General features: G+C 60.1%; 4 protein-coding genes across 9 annotated transcripts; 2 read left to right on the top strand and 2 right to left on the bottom strand.

Annotated features, from left to right (window-relative positions):
* The first annotated feature begins 969 nt into the window (after window positions 1–969).
* On the top strand, window positions 970–6,497 carry WDR24 (WD repeat domain 24). Of its 4 annotated transcripts, none has more exons than XM_081131792.1 (9): window positions 970–1,266; window positions 1,649–2,131; window positions 3,523–3,700; window positions 3,851–4,523; window positions 5,047–5,165; window positions 5,243–5,361; window positions 5,465–5,569; window positions 5,650–5,990; window positions 6,089–6,497. In XM_081131792.1, exons 2-9 carry the CDS (start codon window positions 1,651–1,653, stop codon window positions 6,440–6,442), a joined length of 2,370 nt encoding a protein of 789 aa, XP_080987918.1. In that variant the 5' UTR covers window positions 970–1,266; window positions 1,649–1,650; the 3' UTR covers window positions 6,443–6,497. The 4 variants fall into 4 exon arrangements, with proteins under 4 accessions (XP_080987918.1, XP_080987919.1, XP_080987917.1 ...); XM_081131793.1 differs by having other exon boundaries at window positions 995–1,372; XM_081131791.1 differs by having other exon boundaries at window positions 1,173–1,285.
* A 178-nt stretch (window positions 6,498–6,675) lies between these two features.
* Window positions 6,676–9,477, top strand: JMJD8 (jumonji domain containing 8). Its single transcript, XM_081131799.1, has 9 exons — window positions 6,676–6,812; window positions 6,885–6,983; window positions 7,200–7,248; window positions 7,335–7,431; window positions 7,518–7,586; window positions 7,684–7,803; window positions 7,886–7,953; window positions 8,032–8,166; window positions 8,244–9,477. Exons 1-9 carry the CDS (start codon window positions 6,721–6,723, stop codon window positions 8,322–8,324), a joined length of 810 nt encoding a protein of 269 aa, XP_080987925.1. The 5' UTR covers window positions 6,676–6,720; the 3' UTR covers window positions 8,325–9,477.
* On the bottom strand, window positions 8,374–10,831 carry STUB1 (STIP1 homology and U-box containing protein 1). 2 transcript variants are annotated; one of them, XM_081131795.1, is made up of 7 exons: window positions 10,500–10,831; window positions 9,798–9,996; window positions 9,545–9,710; window positions 9,248–9,335; window positions 9,043–9,099; window positions 8,837–8,953; window positions 8,374–8,765 (listed from the first exon to the last, which is right to left on the bottom strand). In XM_081131795.1, exons 1-7 carry the CDS (start codon window positions 10,656–10,658, stop codon window positions 8,640–8,642), a joined length of 912 nt encoding a protein of 303 aa, XP_080987921.1. In that variant the 5' UTR covers window positions 10,659–10,831; the 3' UTR covers window positions 8,374–8,639. The 2 variants fall into 2 exon arrangements, with proteins under 2 accessions (XP_080987921.1, XP_080987922.1); XM_081131796.1 differs by having other exon boundaries at window positions 8,863–8,953; window positions 10,500–10,795.
* A 1,543-nt stretch (window positions 10,832–12,374) lies between these two features.
* On the bottom strand, window positions 12,375–15,022 carry RHBDL1 (rhomboid like 1). Of its 2 annotated transcripts, none has more exons than XM_081131798.1 (8): window positions 14,875–15,022; window positions 14,258–14,419; window positions 13,821–14,045; window positions 13,603–13,751; window positions 13,392–13,504; window positions 13,216–13,316; window positions 13,081–13,141; window positions 12,375–12,996 (listed from the first exon to the last, which is right to left on the bottom strand). In XM_081131798.1, exons 1-8 carry the CDS (start codon window positions 14,911–14,913, stop codon window positions 12,725–12,727), a joined length of 1,122 nt encoding a protein of 373 aa, XP_080987924.1. In that variant the 5' UTR covers window positions 14,914–15,022; the 3' UTR covers window positions 12,375–12,724. The 2 variants fall into 2 exon arrangements, with proteins under 2 accessions (XP_080987924.1, XP_080987923.1); XM_081131797.1 differs by having other exon boundaries at window positions 12,430–12,996; window positions 13,821–14,060; window positions 14,875–15,016.

The following is a 15,022-nucleotide window of genomic DNA, read 5'->3' as shown; positions in this document are numbered from 1 at the left end:
AGGCACTGAATTCATTACACCTAATATTCCCTCCAAAATACCTGGGATCTAGCCCATCCTTTCAGAAGGGCAAAAATGAGCCCTGTTTCATGCACAGGGTAAATGGGGTCCTAAAAGATCATCATGCAGCAAGTACAGACCAGAACTCACACTCAGGGGAGAATGGGAGGCTCACAGAAGGTCATTTGAATAGGGTTGTGTGAACAGGCAGTCAGGCACTGGAATGTGGAGACCAGGACAGCCGTAATCCCAGGCTGGTGGAGCTCACATTCGTATGCAACGGACAATAACCAGTAAACAAAGAAACGGGTTGTGACAAATGAAGGTGATAGTGATTGGAGAGGCCACGTTAGATGAGGTGGCCAGAGAAGGCCTCTGAGAACGGGACACTTAAGCTGAATCCTCAAGGGTGGGAAGAAGCGAGTTCTGGAGAGGAGTGAGCCTAGCATGAGTGGCGGCAAGGCAGGAAAGAGCTTGGCAGGCTGGGAGAAAGAATGGAAGCAGCTGTGGCTGGAGGTACCCTGGGAGAGGAGGAGGCCAGGGGGTTGGGATTTATTCATGACGTGGTGGGGAGCTCTGGGGGGGCCTTAGTCCGGAGAGTGGTTTGTGGCTGCTGTGCGGAGTTCAGATCACGGGGAACGGGCCCGGGAAATCGTTTAGGAAAACCTGCTCCTGGGGTTCAGGGGAAAATGAGGAAGGAGGAATTCGGGACTCGTTTAGGGATAATGCATAGACTTGTTCACGGACCATGGGGAAAAGATGAGCACTAGTAATAAACACTGAGATAAAAAAGAAAAAGACCAACCACGAAGGGGAAACTAAGACAGCCCCTCTACCTCAGTCCTAGACCAAACCTCCCGCCTCCACCGGCGCAGGTCCCTGATCCGGAACTTTCGTGAGGCGGGACCCCGCTTCCCACGAGGAGCTGACATGAACAGGAGCACTTCCGACGAGGGGCGGGAAAGAGATGGGCCAGTTCCTGTGCGTCCCTTCCGGCCCGCCGGGCAGTTTTGCTAAATGGTTCGGGCACTCGCGGAGGAAGAGGCTTCTTCAGTTCCTCTGGCTCTGTTCCCGCTGCCTCCGCTCCCCCACGCCACCGCTACCTCCAAGCTGCCGTCTCTTGCCTCCCGTCCCGCCAGACCCCTCAGGCTCCTTAAACAGCTCGGTCTTGAAGTCCCTCTGGGTCCCCCGCGCCTCTGCCTTTTCGGCCCCCTGTAGCCCTTCTGCTTCGTCCCGGAGGCCCCGGAGCCGACTGTGTGGATGGTGGTAACCACCTCACTTCTCTGTAGGGATTTACTGACTGAAAGTCCAGTGACCGCGTAGATCTGACTACTGAGGGGATGGAAAGGTGGCCTGGGCTGGGACTGACCAGGTAGGGTCCTTCCCACAAGTCAGACATGGGACTGACCAGCTTCAGAGCAGCTATGGCACCTTCTGAGCACCCAGCCAGGGTGATGGAACTTGCCTATCAGACTGACTAATGGTGGACTGCCCTGGATTGGCTAACCAAGACTGATTAGCCCAGGTCTAAGCAGTTTTGGGGGACCCAACTAGGGTGAAGGGTTTGAACAGACAGACCCCCTCCCCTTACGGTGACCAGGCCAGCCAGTTTCACTGACCTCCTGTCTCATCTCCACTACCTGTGCAGCCATGGAGAAGATGTCCCGTGTGACCACAGCCCTGAGTGGCAGTGCACTGACAGGCCATACTATGCATTGCCACCTGGACGCTCCAGCCAATGCCATCAGTGTGTGCCGTGATGCGGCCCAGGTGGTTGTGGCAGGCCGCAGCATCTTCAAGATCTATGCCATTGAGGAGGAGCAGTTTGTGGAGAAGCTGAACCTGCGTGTGGGCCGCAAGCCTTCGCTCAACCTGAGCTGTGCTGATGTTGTCTGGCACCAGATGGACGAGAACCTGCTGGCCACAGCGGCCACCAATGGTGTGGTAGTCACATGGAACTTGGGCCGGCCATCCCGCAACAAACAGGACCAGCTGTTCACAGAGCATAAGCGCACGGTGAATAAAGTCTGCTTCCACCCCTCTGAGGCCCACGTGCTGCTCAGTGGTTCCCAGGATGGCTTCATGAAGTGCTTCGACCTCCGCAGGAAGGACTCTGTCAGCACCTTCTCAGGTGAGACCCTCAGAGGTGGGTTGGGCAGGTGTGCATCTTTGCAGGTGGCTGACCTGTCCAGGCAGGTTAAGACATGCTGCATGGAGCCCTCGTCAGGTGGCTCAGTTGGTTAGAGTGTCTTCCGGAACACCAAAAGGTTGCAGGTTCAATTCCCGATCAGGGCACATACCTAGGTTGTGGGTTTGATCCCCCATAGGGCCTTGATTGGTGGTTCCAGATCCCAGGAGGCAACTGATTGGTGTTTCTCTCTCTCTTTCTCCCCATTCCTCTCTCTCTAAAATCAATAAAAACATGTCCTCGGGTGAGGATTAAAAGGGAAAAAAAAGAAGTCCTGCATATATCAAAGGCCTTCAGATATGCTCCCAGAGGGCTTCCTGGGGGAGGGGCCAGCTTAGCTGAGACTGAAAGAGTAGGTGGGGGTCAGAAGGGGAGGGACAGGGGCAGGCCAGTTTGAAGTATGAGGAGTAGCTGGAGTGTGGCTGCAGCATGGTGCACCTGAAAGGCCAGCAGGAGGGTAGGCTGGGTATTGGATGAGGGAGAGGGCAGAGCTTGAGCAGGCCCACAGTCAGCCTCTGGTTGAGCAGATGGTTGTTTTGCTGCCTCTTCCCTTGCCTCAGAGCTGCAGGCTGCCTCACTGCAGGAAGTCCACTGGGACCTGCAGGGCCGTCAGCCAGGGATGCAGAGGACGTGGGGTGCACTGCCTGGTCCCACCATGGTTCTATTCCTAGCAGGCCCAGCACCCTGACAGTGGTCTTGAGACAGTTCTCCCTTGTCCACCTCAATGAAACCAAGTGAAGCACAGGGCAGAGGCCTTGGAGAGTTGAGGGTGGGGGTCTCTTAAGACAGACCCTGAGATACCTGTGCTGGGGTAAACTGGACACTGCCCTCAAAGGCGCTTGATGTGGCAGTTTATGGTGGTGGACATGGACCGTCAAAGCCTTCAGTTCTCTGGAGTTGTCCTGGAGCTACAGCTCAAGGTGAAGGGACTGGACAGAGGCTGGGGTACCCTCATCCGTGTCTCCTTGGACCTCCTTTGGGGGCCTTAGAACTCCTTGGGTAGTGTGGATAGGCACCCCAATGAGGCTCCTGTTCACCCAGTGCTCTGATACCTAGTCCTGAAGCTGGACCACAGCTTTGTATAAGGACTGACATCAGAGGAAGAATCCAGGGAAAAGCGAGGTCCAGTGATTTATGTCAGAAACCACCTGATGCCTGCTGTCCTGCTCCCCAGCCCAGGTGTCTGTGAGGCCTCTCCTCTTCCTGTCTACTCTAGGCAGGACTCCGAAGGTCCACAGCCACTCCAAGGGCTCCCTTCTTGGCCACTCTCCCTTCTGGAGTCCCCTGTGGGCTGCTCCCCTCGCCTTCTCCCTCCATTGATGTCCTACCCACAGGCCAGTCTGAGAGTGTGCGGGACGTCCAGTTCAGCATCCGGGACTATTTCACATTTGCCTCCACCTTTGAGAACGGCAATGTGCAGCTCTGGGACATTCGGCGGCCTGACCGTTGTGAGAGGATGTTCACAGCCCACAACGGGCCTGTCTTTTGCTGTGACTGGCATCCCGAGGACAGGTATAGGGCAGGCTGGGGGCAAGGGCAGCAGGGTGGGATGGGTGGCCCTCATGGAAGGGCTCTCTCACTGCCTCAAGTCCTGCGAGTCAGAGAGTGGGGAATCCTCCCACTCCAGGAGAGGAAACTGAGGGCTTCATGGGCCTTCCATAGGGGCTGGCTGGCCACAGGTGGGCGTGACAAGATGGTGAAGGTCTGGGATATGACCACGCAACGTGCCAAGGAGGTGCACTGTGTGCAAACCATTGCCTCAGTGGCCAGAGTCAAGTGGCGACCCGAGTGCCGCCACCACCTGGCTACATGCTCCATGATGGTGGACCACAACATCTACGTGTGGGATGTGCGCAGGCCCTTTGTACCAGCAGCCATGTTTGAGGAGCACCGCGATGTCACAACAGGCATTGCCTGGCGCCATCCTCATGACCCCTCCTTCCTGCTCTCTGGCTCCAAGGACAGCACACTGTGCCAGCACCTGTTCCGTGATGCTAGCCAGCCTGTTGAGCGTGCCAATCCCGAGGGCCTCTGCTATGGTCTCTTTGGGGACCTGGCCTTTGCCGCCAAGGAGAGCCTAGTGGCCACTGAGTCAGGGCGCAAACCTTATGCTGGTGATCGGCGCCACCCCATCTTCTTCAAGCGCAAGCTGGACCCTGCTGAGCCCTTTGCAGGGCTCGCCTCCAGTGCCCTCAGTGTCTTTGAAATGGAGCCTGGCAGTGGCAGCATGAGCTGGTTTGTGGATACCGCTGAGCGTTATGCCCTGGCTGGCCGGCCACTGGCTGAGCTCTGTGACCACAATTCAAAAGTGGCTCGGGAGCTTGGACGAAACCAGGTAGGTGGGGCTGGGCTGAGGGGGGCCCAGGGACCATGACCTTGGGGCAAGGTCAGGGGACTCCTCCAACTGCTGCACCCAGACCCTGCTGAATTCAGTCCACCAACCCTTGCCCGCCCCAATAACTGAGGGTCTCAGGACCCCAGAGCAGGGCAAATACCAGTGCCATCCTGGGGGTACAGTTTTGGGGAATCATGGGGCTTAAGCCCCATATTCTATCTCATTTTTGCTTCAGACTTCCTAAGGTGCCTGGCTCTGCAGAGGTCCACTGCCTCTCATCATCTCCCTGGAACCACAGGCTCATTTCCACGTTGGCCACCTCCTACATCTGCTTGCTTCTGTGCCCTGCAGGATGGGGGCTGGGATTTTTTTATCTTTACCATGGGCCTAGGTGTCCCTACCTGAGGTGGGCCAGGACATTGGGTCTCTGGGCAGCTGAATGCTGAGGGTTTGTAGCAAAGGAGGGGCCTGCATAGGCCACCAGGGACCCAGAACCCTGTGAGTGACTGGTGCCCACCCCTAGGTGGCGCAGACATGGACCATGCTACGGATCATCTACTGTAGCCCTGGCCTGGTGCCCACTACCAATCTCAACCACAGTGTGGGCAAGGGCAGCTCCTGTGGCCTGCCACTCATGAACAGGTAGATCCCTGGCAGCGGCTCTCTCAGAGGGTGGGACTGCTGGAGCCTACCCACCTATCAGCCCTCCCTGCCCCCAGTTTCAACCTGAAGGATATGGCCCAAGGACTAGGCAGTGAGACCCGGCTGGACCGCAGCAAGGGTGACACACGGAGCGACACGGTGCTGCTCGACTCTGCCACACTCGTCACCAATGAGGGTAGGCTGGAGGGCAGCACAGGACATTGCTGGGAGCGGGGCTGGGACATCCCAAAGCAAGCCAGCAGTGGAAATCCTTCCCTCCCTCCCTCCCTGGTGGGCAGATAACGAGGAGACCGAGGGCAGTGATGTGCCTGCTGACTACCTGCTGGGTGATGTAGAGGGCGAGGAAGATGAGTTGTACCTGCTGGATCCAGATCATGCACACAGTGAGTGGAGGCTGGGAGGGGCACAGTTGGGGGGCAGGGCCAGAGGCTCAAATCTTGCCTTCCCGGCCCCTGCCTCATAGCCGAGGAGCCTGAGTATGTGCTGCCCCAGGAGGCCTTCCCACTGCGCCATGAGATTGTGGACACACCACCGGGCCCTGAAAACCTACAGGACAAGGCTGACTCACCCCATGTGAGCGGCAGTGAGGCAGATGTGGCCTCACTGGCACCCATGGACTCCTCCTTCTCGCTCATCTCTGTCTCACACACACTCTATGACAGTCGCCTGCCACCCGACTTCTTCAGCGCCCTGGTGTGCGATATGCTACGCTTTTATGCTGAGCAGGGCGATGTGCAGATGGCCGTATCTGTACTCATTGTGTTGGGTGACCGTGTGCGCAAGGACATCGATGAGCAGACCCAGGTTGGTGAGCAGGCTGGGGGAAGGGCCTCCCTGCACACCAGCATGCTGGGGTGAAACCCCTCAGTGTGCCCGTGACCCTTCTCCCCCTGCACCACCAGGAGCACTGGTACACATCCTACATCGACCTGCTGCAGCGTTTCTGTCTCTGGAACGTGTCCAACCAGGTGGTTAAGCTCAGCACCAGCCGCGCTATCAGCTGCCTCAACCAGGCCTCCACTACCCTGCACGTCAACTGCAGCCACTGCAAGCGGCCTATGAGCAGCCGTGGCTGGGTCTGCGACAGGTGCCACCGCTGCGCCAGCATGTGTGCAGTTTGCCACCACGTGGTCAAGGGTTTGTTCGTGTGGTGCCAGGGCTGCAGTCACGGGGGCCACCTGCAGCACATTATGAAGTGGCTGGAGGGCAGCTCCCACTGTCCTGCTGGTTGCGGCCATCTGTGCGAGTACTCCTAACCTGGGGGCGGGGGCTGGAGCTTGTGAATCAAATAAAGGAAATGGAGCCACAGTATGAGGCTGCCCTGTTCTCTCTCATTGGGCGACTCTGGTGGGCGGGTGGCAATGTCCCCATGTTAAGTGGCAGAAGTCCCTAGCAGCTCTCGTCTTCGATCAGCTTCCCGGAAGCTCCACCCCTTCTGGGGCGGGCCAAAGAAGGCCGCTTCCGGGAGCTCTCCCTACGCCTGAGCTGTTGCCACAACGACGGAGCTCCCGTCGTGCTTCGCGGCGGCGGGTTCATGGCGCCGAGGGTGCATCTGTTGCTGCTTGTGCTCGGGACGCTGACGGCTCCCGCTAGGCCCAGTCCCGGAGAAGGGGGCGACGGAGGGTGGTGAGTGGCGCCGGGCGGCAGGGGAGGGGCGCAGTGCGGGGTGGTTCGGGTCGCTGACCGGCTTGCCCACAGGCAGCGGCGCGGCCCTGGGGCGCCGGTGGCCATAGCGGAAGAAGAGCACTGCAGCGTGGAGCGCCGGGTCGACCTCAGTTACGCCGAGTTCATTCAGCAGTACGTGCGCCCTCCCATACTGCCACACCTCCCACGCCCGAAAACCTGTCCAGAAGCTCCGTCACCCTGGGTCGATGTTGTCACGTCCTTGTTTGCCTGCAGCGCACTGGGACCTCCAAAGGCCGCCTCCCCCTGAGCATCTCCTCCAGCGAATGGGAAGGGGAGGGGAGGGGAGGCATGGGTCAGACTCAACCGTGACTCTGCCCTTCCTTCCAGATACGCCTTCTCCAGACCTGTCATTCTGCAAGGGCTCACAGACAACTCAGTGAGTGCGGGCTCCCCTCCTGGCCATCTTTCGCCTGTGCGGGGCCGGAGCCCTTAAGTCCTTTCTCCACCCCCACCCCTCCGCAGAGGTTCCGGGCTCTGTGCTCCCGCAAAAGGCTTCTGGCATCTTTTGGGGACAATGTGGTTCGGCTGAGCACTGCTAACACCTACTCCTACCAGAAAGGTGAGCTGCTCCACCTCACAGCCCAGTCTGCTTGCTGGCATCCTGGAGGCAGCATCAACCAGTCCTGACCGATCCTTTCCTTACAGTGGACCTACTCTTCCAGGAGTATGTGGAGCAGCTGCTGCACCCCCAGAACCCCACCTCCCTGGGCAATGGTGAGCAGTTGGGCTGGCAGCAGCGGGTAGGGGAGGTGGCACTTGGGAGTGCCCAGGTCCCAGGATCCTTGCACCCTCCTGTGTTCTTTGCTGGCAGACACCCTGTACTTTTTTGGGGACAACAACTTCACTGAATGGGCATCACTTTTTCGGCATTACATTCCACCTCCATTTGGTCTACTGGGTACCACTCCTGCTTACAGCTTTGGGATTGCAGGTGGGTGCCTTATAGGACTAGGGGATCTGGGGAGTGAGTAGTGCAAACTGAGTTTGGTCACCAGCTGCTCATAACCCCATAGGAACTGGCTCTGGGGTGCCCTTCCACTGGCATGGGCCCGGGTTCTCAGAAGTGATCTACGGACGAAAGGTCAGCACAGGGTCATGACTGTGACTTGTGGCTCACTCACCACAACACAAAGAGTGACCTTGCTGCTCCCACCCGCAGCGCTGGTTCCTGTATCCCCCTGAGAAGACACCCGAGTTCCACCCCAATAAGACCACTCTGGCCTGGCTCCAGGACACCTACCCAGCCCTGACACCATCTACACGACCCTTGGAGTGTACAATCCAGGCTGGTGAGGTCAGTGCCTAGTAGGAGGGGGTCAGGCTTGGCTGGACTGAGGGCCCCCACTAATCCCTGTGCCCCACCCAATCCAGGTTCTTTATTTCCCTGACCGATGGTGGCATGCCACACTCAACCTCGACACCAGCGTTTTCATCTCTACCTTCCTCAGCTAGCCAGAACGGGCAGCTGGCGAGCCCAGTCGCACACCAGCACACATCCCTATACTGCTCACAGGTTTTATTACAAGGACAGTGGCAGCAGCAGCCTCAGCCCAAACCACCATAGCCTGCTGTTCCAGGCCCAGAAGGGGAAAGGGGGGATGGGGAGGGCTCATGGCCTACCAGCAGAACTGATAGGTGGGATGGGTATACCAGAGCAGAGATCCAGGGACACAAACTATATACAGGGGCTGGGGGCTACTCCCCAAGGCCCTCCTGGGCCAGGGTGCCAGGCAAGGTGAGGCGAGTGGCCCTCCCACTTGCTGTGCCTCAGTAGTCCTCCACCCAGCCATTCTCAGAGATGAATGCATCGATGACCTCTTTCATGGCCAGGTTGGGGATGAGCTGTTCCTGGGTCAGAGGGCTCCGGGTCACAGGGTCAAAGTGGCCCACACGCTGCAGTGACAACAGAGTCAGAAGATGTTTGGTGAGCTAGGGCCCTGCCCCCAGCACCCATGGGCCCTCACCTGCAGGTGCTCCTCAATGTCCTTACGGTCATAGGTGATGCCACTAGGTGTGATGCACGGCTCCCGCATCAGCTCGAAGCTGATTTTGCCACACAGGTAATCAGGGATGTCTCGCTTCTGCTTCACACAGGGTAAGGTTAGGAATCAGGAAGGGAACACTACTACAGCTCCTGCTACCCACAGGCCCTAGAGAGTAGCCAACTCACCTTTCTCTTCTCATCCACCTGGGAGAAGAGCTCATCCATGTCTGCTAAGTACTTGTCCTGCAAAGAACCAAGCAGCCATGCGTGGGCCAGACATCCCTTCTCCCTTCCCAGACACAGGCACACACAGACCCAACAGGAGCCAGGGGCACCCTCACATCACAAGCACGCAAACACAGGACCCACACATGGGCCGGGGCACCCTCACGTGCTTGGCCTCGATGCAGGCCTGCTGGGCCCGGATGTGACCATCATCCTCGTCACCCTCATGGTTCCGCTGACACTCTTCCAGCTCCCTGGGGGTTGACCAGGAGCTGGTCAGAGACAGGTCTGACCAGGAAAAGTCAGACTCCACCCCAACCTCAGGCTTGTTCAGGCCTTGTCCCCCTCTATCTCCTGTTCACCAGGGCTGGCTTTCAATAAACACTTGCGTTCATGACTTAAAGTGGTGACTTGTGGGGGCAGGGGGTGACAGAGTGGGTCCTAGAGTGTCCTCACAGCCCACCTCTCACGCTCAGCCACAATGAGTCGCGTGAGATAGGAGTGCAGCTCATTCTCCTGGTGGATGCGCCGCTCCTCGATGCTATTCCAGCGCTTCTTCTTGGCGATGCGCAAAGCACTGGGGATATCATCCCCAAAGTTAAGCCGCTGCTCCTTAGCCAGGTTGTAGGCTGGAGAAACAGAGGCTTCAGGTCACCCTCTAGCCAGTCCACCCGCCTGGCCGAGTACCCCCATAACCAGCCAGCCTGTAGGCCCACCTCGCTGCAGGTTGGCAATCGCCTCATCGTAGCTCTCCATCTCCAACTGGCATTGCCCCAGGAAAAAGTGTGCCTTCACAGACTGCCCATCCAGCTCCAGGGCGCGCCGGCAGTCAGCCAGCGCCTGCTCATGCTGCTGCATCTTCAGGTAGCACAGTGCCCGGTTGGTGTAATACACTGCCACCAAGGGATTCCGAGTCTGAGGACAGGGGGAGGCCAGTCAGCATGAGGGAGTGAACTCTGCCTGCTCCATGTCCCAGGGCCTGTCCTGGCTTGGGGTCCATGGTTGGAATAAAGACACTAGAGGTTTTACAGCTTCAAAGCCTTTGAGCCCCGAGGATGGGTGGAGGATGATGTCCTGGCTGAGGCCTGCCTGAGCCTTCTTGACTCCAGTAGGTTTTCTAAAAGTTAGTTTCTCAGACCTGTGGAGATCTCCAGCTTTGGACCTGGCTGGAGTCTCTGGGTCTGCCGGTCTCAAGTGCCCTGAAGCTCCCACCCGCCATAGTTCTCCAGCAACCAGCACAGGGTTCAAGAATCGTGAGGCCTTGGCATCTTGGGAACGAAATCGAGACCTCACAGCCCAAGTGCCCCTCCCCCGTGGGAACCAAGACCTTCCTAAGGTCCGAAGGGGGCGGCCTGGCAGGTCCCACCCCCTCCCCTGGTCAGGATACTGGTCCCCTCTCCCGACGCGGGTGCACTCACGATGGCGCGGCCATAGCAGGCCGCCGCCTCCGGATACTTGCGGCCCACGAAGAGCCGGTTGCCCTGCTCCTTGAGTTCCTGCGCGCTCGGGCTCTTCTCCGGGCTTCCGCCAGCTGCGCCCAGCCGCGCGCCGCCCTCCTTCTCCTCCTTGCCCTTCATGGCGCCGCGCGGCACGGCCTGGGCTCTGCGCCCGGCTCCCCCAAGCCCGCAGCCCAAGCCCGCAGCCCGAGCCCACGAACCGCTCGGGCTCGGTCCGCCGATCCGCCACCGGAACTTCCGGCCGCGTGGGGCGGAGTGAGCGGGACGGACGCTGCGACTTGGAAGGGCGGGGCTGCGCGTGCGCTCGAAGTCCCGTGGAGGCGGGGCTGACGGGCTCGAGGGCGGGGGCAACGCAAGTCGCGACGTCGGAAATGTGAGGCGCCCAGGTTTGCACCGGAGAGCTCCGCCCCTCGCGTTCAGGTGCTGTCCCTCCAGAAGTCGGCCCCGCCCACGCCCATCCGAGGCCCGGCCCGGCGCTCGAACTTCGCGGCCCCCCGCGGGCTGTGGGGCTGAGGGGACTCGAGCCTTCCGGCCGCCACCCTGGCGCGCCACGGGGAGGTGGTGGGGCCTCGAGCGGGTCCCCAGGGGCGACTTGAAGCCCTGGACCGATGGTAGAGCGGTGGGGGCATCGGTAGGCCGGGCAACCCCTTTGCCCAGGCTCCTGTCACCGCCCTTCCCCAGGTATCGAGAGCATTTGCCTGCGGTACTCCGCGGAGCAGGGAAGCATGTGACACGAGACGAGCTGGAGCGGCTGCTGGCATGGAAGCTGGCGGTGAGGGGCTTCCACGTGGGTGGTGGAACCTCAGCGGGCGGGCCCGCCTTCTGGTATTGAGCTTCCTCTCGGCGGCGACCCCTTGCGCCATGGGGCGGGGCTTCCTCCTGGGGGTGGGTCCTCGCGCTTTGGGCAGTTCCCCCCTGTCGCTGTCCACCACCAGTGAGCACTCCACCTAACCCAACTGTGCTGCAGAGGGGCCGGTTGCCTCTCTGCAGCAGCTGGTGACTCCCGGAGCTGGTGGTGCAGCGTTCGGCCACACAAGCCGCACATGCGCCACGGCCTCGGGTTAGTGGGGAGAGCTGGTCATACGGGCGGATCGCAGGCGGGACCAGTTAATGTCTTTATACTAACCGACAGTCACGTCCATGACACGGAGCGTCTTTGAGAATGGCAGCCCCCACTGAGGTGGTTCTGACCCTAGCGGGGTCTGAGTGCTGGCCCTTCCCTTCCCCCAGCAGTCTTGGCTGTTGGAGCTCCTAAGGTGGCAGCCTTCATGTCCCATGAGTCAGTGGCCACAGTACCTGGCTTGCCAGCCCTGCAGTATACTCTCGGGTACTACCAGCTGTAACGGGCCAGGTGCGGGAGCATGCCACAGCCCTGAGCTGAGGTAAGGGGACTGTTGGTGGGCTAGGAGAGCATCCAGGACTCCTGGTCAGGATGAAGTGTGTAGAGCTGCCCAGACTCCCTGTGCACCTCCCTAGGCAGTGCCTTAGGGTTGCAGACTCCTCATCATGTGGAAACAGCACTATGGACCTGGGCTGTGGAGTAGAAGCTATGCCCCATCCTGCTCCCTGACCTCAGCCCTAGTCCAGCCACCCTTGAGGATACCAGGCCGACCAAGACGTGCAGGATCCAGGCCAACTGAATTTGGCTGTGATCTGCTCACCTGCTGTGTGACTGTAGGAGCTCAATAAATGCTTGCTAAACTCACTCCTGACCATGAGGTCCACAGCCCTCCCCAAGCTCCCACCTCCCACACAGACATACCTCATACACGTGCAAAGGAGCAAGGGGGGGATCCAGGCTGCCCACATGGAGGGAAGAGCCCTCATAGTCTGCTCAGTGAGTCCGGGGGAGGCTAGACCAGCCCCCAGGGCCCCGGTACAGCTACCTGGTGCTGTGTAAAATATTTATTTATTCTCCAAAAAGGCTCAGACTGCAAGTCCTGCAGGGAGACTGAAGGATAGGCTCTCCTCTAGGGCCACCCTTGGGTCCTCCACCATCCAGCCTGGCCCAGCAGTCCTAACCCCCCCAGGCCTGGGAGGGAGGCCAGAGCTAGTGTAAGGCTTGGCCTGGACTCAACAGGCCACAGGGGCCACCTTCCCTCACGGGAGAAACAGCCTTGAGACATATATTCACAGAAGGTGGACATGCAGGCCACACCCTAGCCCATGTGGCCCCTAGGAGCCCCTCAGGGCGGTGGGGGGATGTGGGCACCCAGCAGGTCATAAGCGAAGATGTTCCAGAAGATGGCGAAGAGCAGGAAGGTGCCGTAGGCAAGCAGCACCACCCACCAGCCGCACTGGTCCCGAAGGCGCTCTTCATAGCTGCGGAGGATGGTCAGGCCCATGCTGACCCCCACCACTGCACCAGCCAGGTGTGCCATGAAGCTTGGCTGTGGGCCCGAGGCAGGCAGTGGTGGAGAGAAGCGCAGCCACACAGCCCGGCCCACCTCGGAGCTCACTGTAGAGAGAGTTGGCACATGGGAGGTTCCCTGGCCCTGGGCTCAGTTCCCCACCCCCTCCAGCACCCTTCGTCGCTACTTACTGCACACCAGGGCCAACACCATTCTCAGCAGCTTGTAGGGACACCTCATCCCAGCCCAGTTCTAATGAGGCATGAGACAGGCCGTGAGGCAAGCCTTATGGGCCCCTCCCACACCCACCCAGGCTGTTTCATTACCATGACGACATTGGCCAGGTGTGCAGAGCACAGGGCGTAGACTCCGCCAGAGCCCCCCACCACAGGGGCCCGCATGTCAGTAATGGAGACAGTCAGGGAGCCTGTGTGAAGCAAGGGGACAGCTATGAGGGTGAGGCCTGCCAGTGAGGTGGCCAGGGGCTACATGCCTGCCTCACCTGCCAGCACGCCAGCCAGGTAGAGCAGGCTGATGCGGAGCAGGCCATGCACCATCTCCAGGGGCACCCCAATCATCAGCTGGAGGAGTGCGTTGAACCCCAGCTGTTCCAGCCTGGTCATGTAGGGGCAAATGGGTATGAGGAGTGCGATCAGTCATCAGACCCCCAGCCACTTTGAAGTTAGGGGTACAAGAAGTGGGCCCTCACTCACCCAACGTGCATGAACATGTAGGTAAGGAAGCGCCAGGCTCGAGCTCGGTGCCCGGGGTGGTATACAAGAGGGCTCTTCATGTACTCTGGGTGGTAGGTCTGCAGCACCCATTTGTTGAGGCGGGCCCCGTAGCACAGGAACACGATGATCTAGGAGAGAAGGGCGTTAGGACTGGGCCAGACCAGGGATGTGGGTGGTAGACAGGTGGGCAGGCTCACCTGGGCCAGAGTGACCGAGGCCATAAACACAGGGGGTGGGCAGCTTCGGTGCCGGTAGAAGTACCAGTGGCGGTCCACCTCTCGGGGCAAGATCTCGTAGGCCACGTAGCGAACAAACCGCTTATAGACACCCAGGCCTGGTTCGTCTAGCAGCCCATCCTGGGGCAGTGCCCGCTGTCCATTGGCGATGGCCCGCTTAAAGCTGCTTGAGCGCTTGCTGCTGATCTGGGGGAGCGGGGCCTAAGCATGGGACATCATACTACTCCCATGACCTCCATGCCCACCTGGTCTGTCCAGCTCCTCACAGGGTCTGAGGCCCTTGCCCCAGTGGGAAGGCAAGGAAAGAGGGGCCACCTGCCCACCCAACTCCAGCCAGGGCACTATGCTGGCCAAGGCCTGGGCCCCCACCCCTGCTGCCCACCCACTGTAGCACTGACCAGGTCCACCAGCTCCTGGTAGCAGACCTGGCCCCGATCGTTGCTCTGGGCCAGGGCCACCAGCATGTCCAGCTTGGCTGGATCCAGGGGTAGCTCATGGCTGTGCACCAAGCCCGTGAAGGTGTCTGCACCGATGAAGCCTGTGTTCTCAGGGTCCAGCTGCTGGGGTGGGAGATGGAGGAGGTGGCGCTGGCAGAGGCCTGAGGGCGGACCAGGCCCACAGACCAAAGGGCTGCACCAGGCCAGCTGGAAGAGGCAGTCTCCCAACACCCTAGGGCTAGATCCCTGTGCCCACATGGTCTCAGGAGCTGCCAGGGAACAGGTTCCTGAGTCCCAAGCCTCCAGGGGTCTCCCCACTTCATTTTGGCCCTGCCCATCCTGGAAGGGTAGGGCTACGGTCTGAGGACAGTCACCCTCCCTCTTGCCCCTCCCCAGGAGCCCTGGTCTGGCTCGCCCTTTCCTGGGGTCTCAGGCAGCGGGCCAAGGTCTTGCCGGAGGGGGTTTGGGGAGTGGACTTGAGGGGGGGCTGGGCTGAGGCTCTGCGAGTTCCATTTCCCCAACCCAACAGTGGAGAGCCGCGGTGGGGGTGATGCCGGCGCCCCTCTCCCCCAACGCACCTGCTCCTGGATAAGCTGCAACAGTGAGCTCCTGTCCATAGAGCCGGGCCGGGGGCCGGGGGCCGGGGTCGACGGCCGCGGCCGGGAGGGGCTGCTCTGCGGATGACTCCGCTCCGCCCCGGCCCCGTGCGCTCCGCCCGCTCCGCCT

Source organism: Miniopterus schreibersii (genome assembly GCF_964146895.1).
Source record: "Miniopterus schreibersii genome assembly, chromosome: 3".
Taxonomy (NCBI): Eukaryota; Metazoa; Chordata; class Mammalia; order Chiroptera; family Miniopteridae; genus Miniopterus; species Miniopterus schreibersii.
The sequence above is the reverse complement of the archived record's forward strand: the minus strand, read 5'-3'. Positions and strand labels throughout refer to the sequence as shown.

What these genes read in the sequence shown, in the direction of transcription:
- JMJD8 (XM_081131799.1), top strand. Translation starts at nt 6,721, where the DNA reads ATGGCGCCGAGGGTGCATCTGTTGCTGCTTGTGCTCGGGACGCTGACG. An exon ending in TTACAGCTTTGGGATTGCAG is followed by an intron (nt 7,804 to 7,885) that starts GTGGGTGCCTTA and finishes ATAACCCCATAG; the next exon opens with GAACTGGCTCTGGGGTGCCC. An exon ending in GTACAATCCAGGCTGGTGAG is followed by an intron (nt 8,167 to 8,243) that starts GTCAGTGCCTAG and finishes CACCCAATCCAG; the next exon opens with GTTCTTTATTTCCCTGACCG.
- WDR24 (XM_081131791.1), top strand. Translation starts at nt 1,261, where the DNA reads ATGGTGGTAACCACCTCACTTCTCT. An exon ending in GGGAGCTTGGACGAAACCAG is followed by an intron (nt 4,524 to 5,046) that starts GTAGGTGGGGCT and finishes GCCCACCCCTAG; the next exon opens with GTGGCGCAGACATGGACCAT. An exon ending in ACATCGATGAGCAGACCCAG is followed by an intron (nt 5,991 to 6,088) that starts GTTGGTGAGCAG and finishes CTGCACCACCAG; the next exon opens with GAGCACTGGTACACATCCTA.
- STUB1 (XM_081131795.1), bottom strand. Translation starts at nt 10,658, where the DNA reads ATGAAGGGCAAGGAGGAGAAGGAGGGCGGCGCGCGGCTGGGCGCAGCT. An exon ending in ATTGTGGCTGAGCGTGAGAG is followed by an intron (nt 9,336 to 9,544) that starts GTGGGCTGTGAG and finishes GTCAACCCCCAG; the next exon opens with GGAGCTGGAAGAGTGTCAGC. An exon ending in AGGTGGATGAGAAGAGAAAG is followed by an intron (nt 8,954 to 9,042) that starts GTGAGTTGGCTA and finishes TGTGTGAAGCAG; the next exon opens with AAGCGAGACATCCCTGATTA.
- RHBDL1 (XM_081131797.1), bottom strand. Translation starts at nt 14,913, where the DNA reads ATGGACAGGAGCTCACTGTTGCAGCTTATCCAGGAGCAG. An exon ending in ACCAGGAGCTGGTGGACCTG is followed by an intron (nt 14,061 to 14,257) that starts GTCAGTGCTACA and finishes TCCCATGCTTAG; the next exon opens with GCCCCGCTCCCCCAGATCAG. An exon ending in GGTGTTGGCCCTGGTGTGCA is followed by an intron (nt 12,997 to 13,080) that starts GTAAGTAGCGAC and finishes CTCTCTCTACAG; the next exon opens with TGAGCTCCGAGGTGGGCCGG.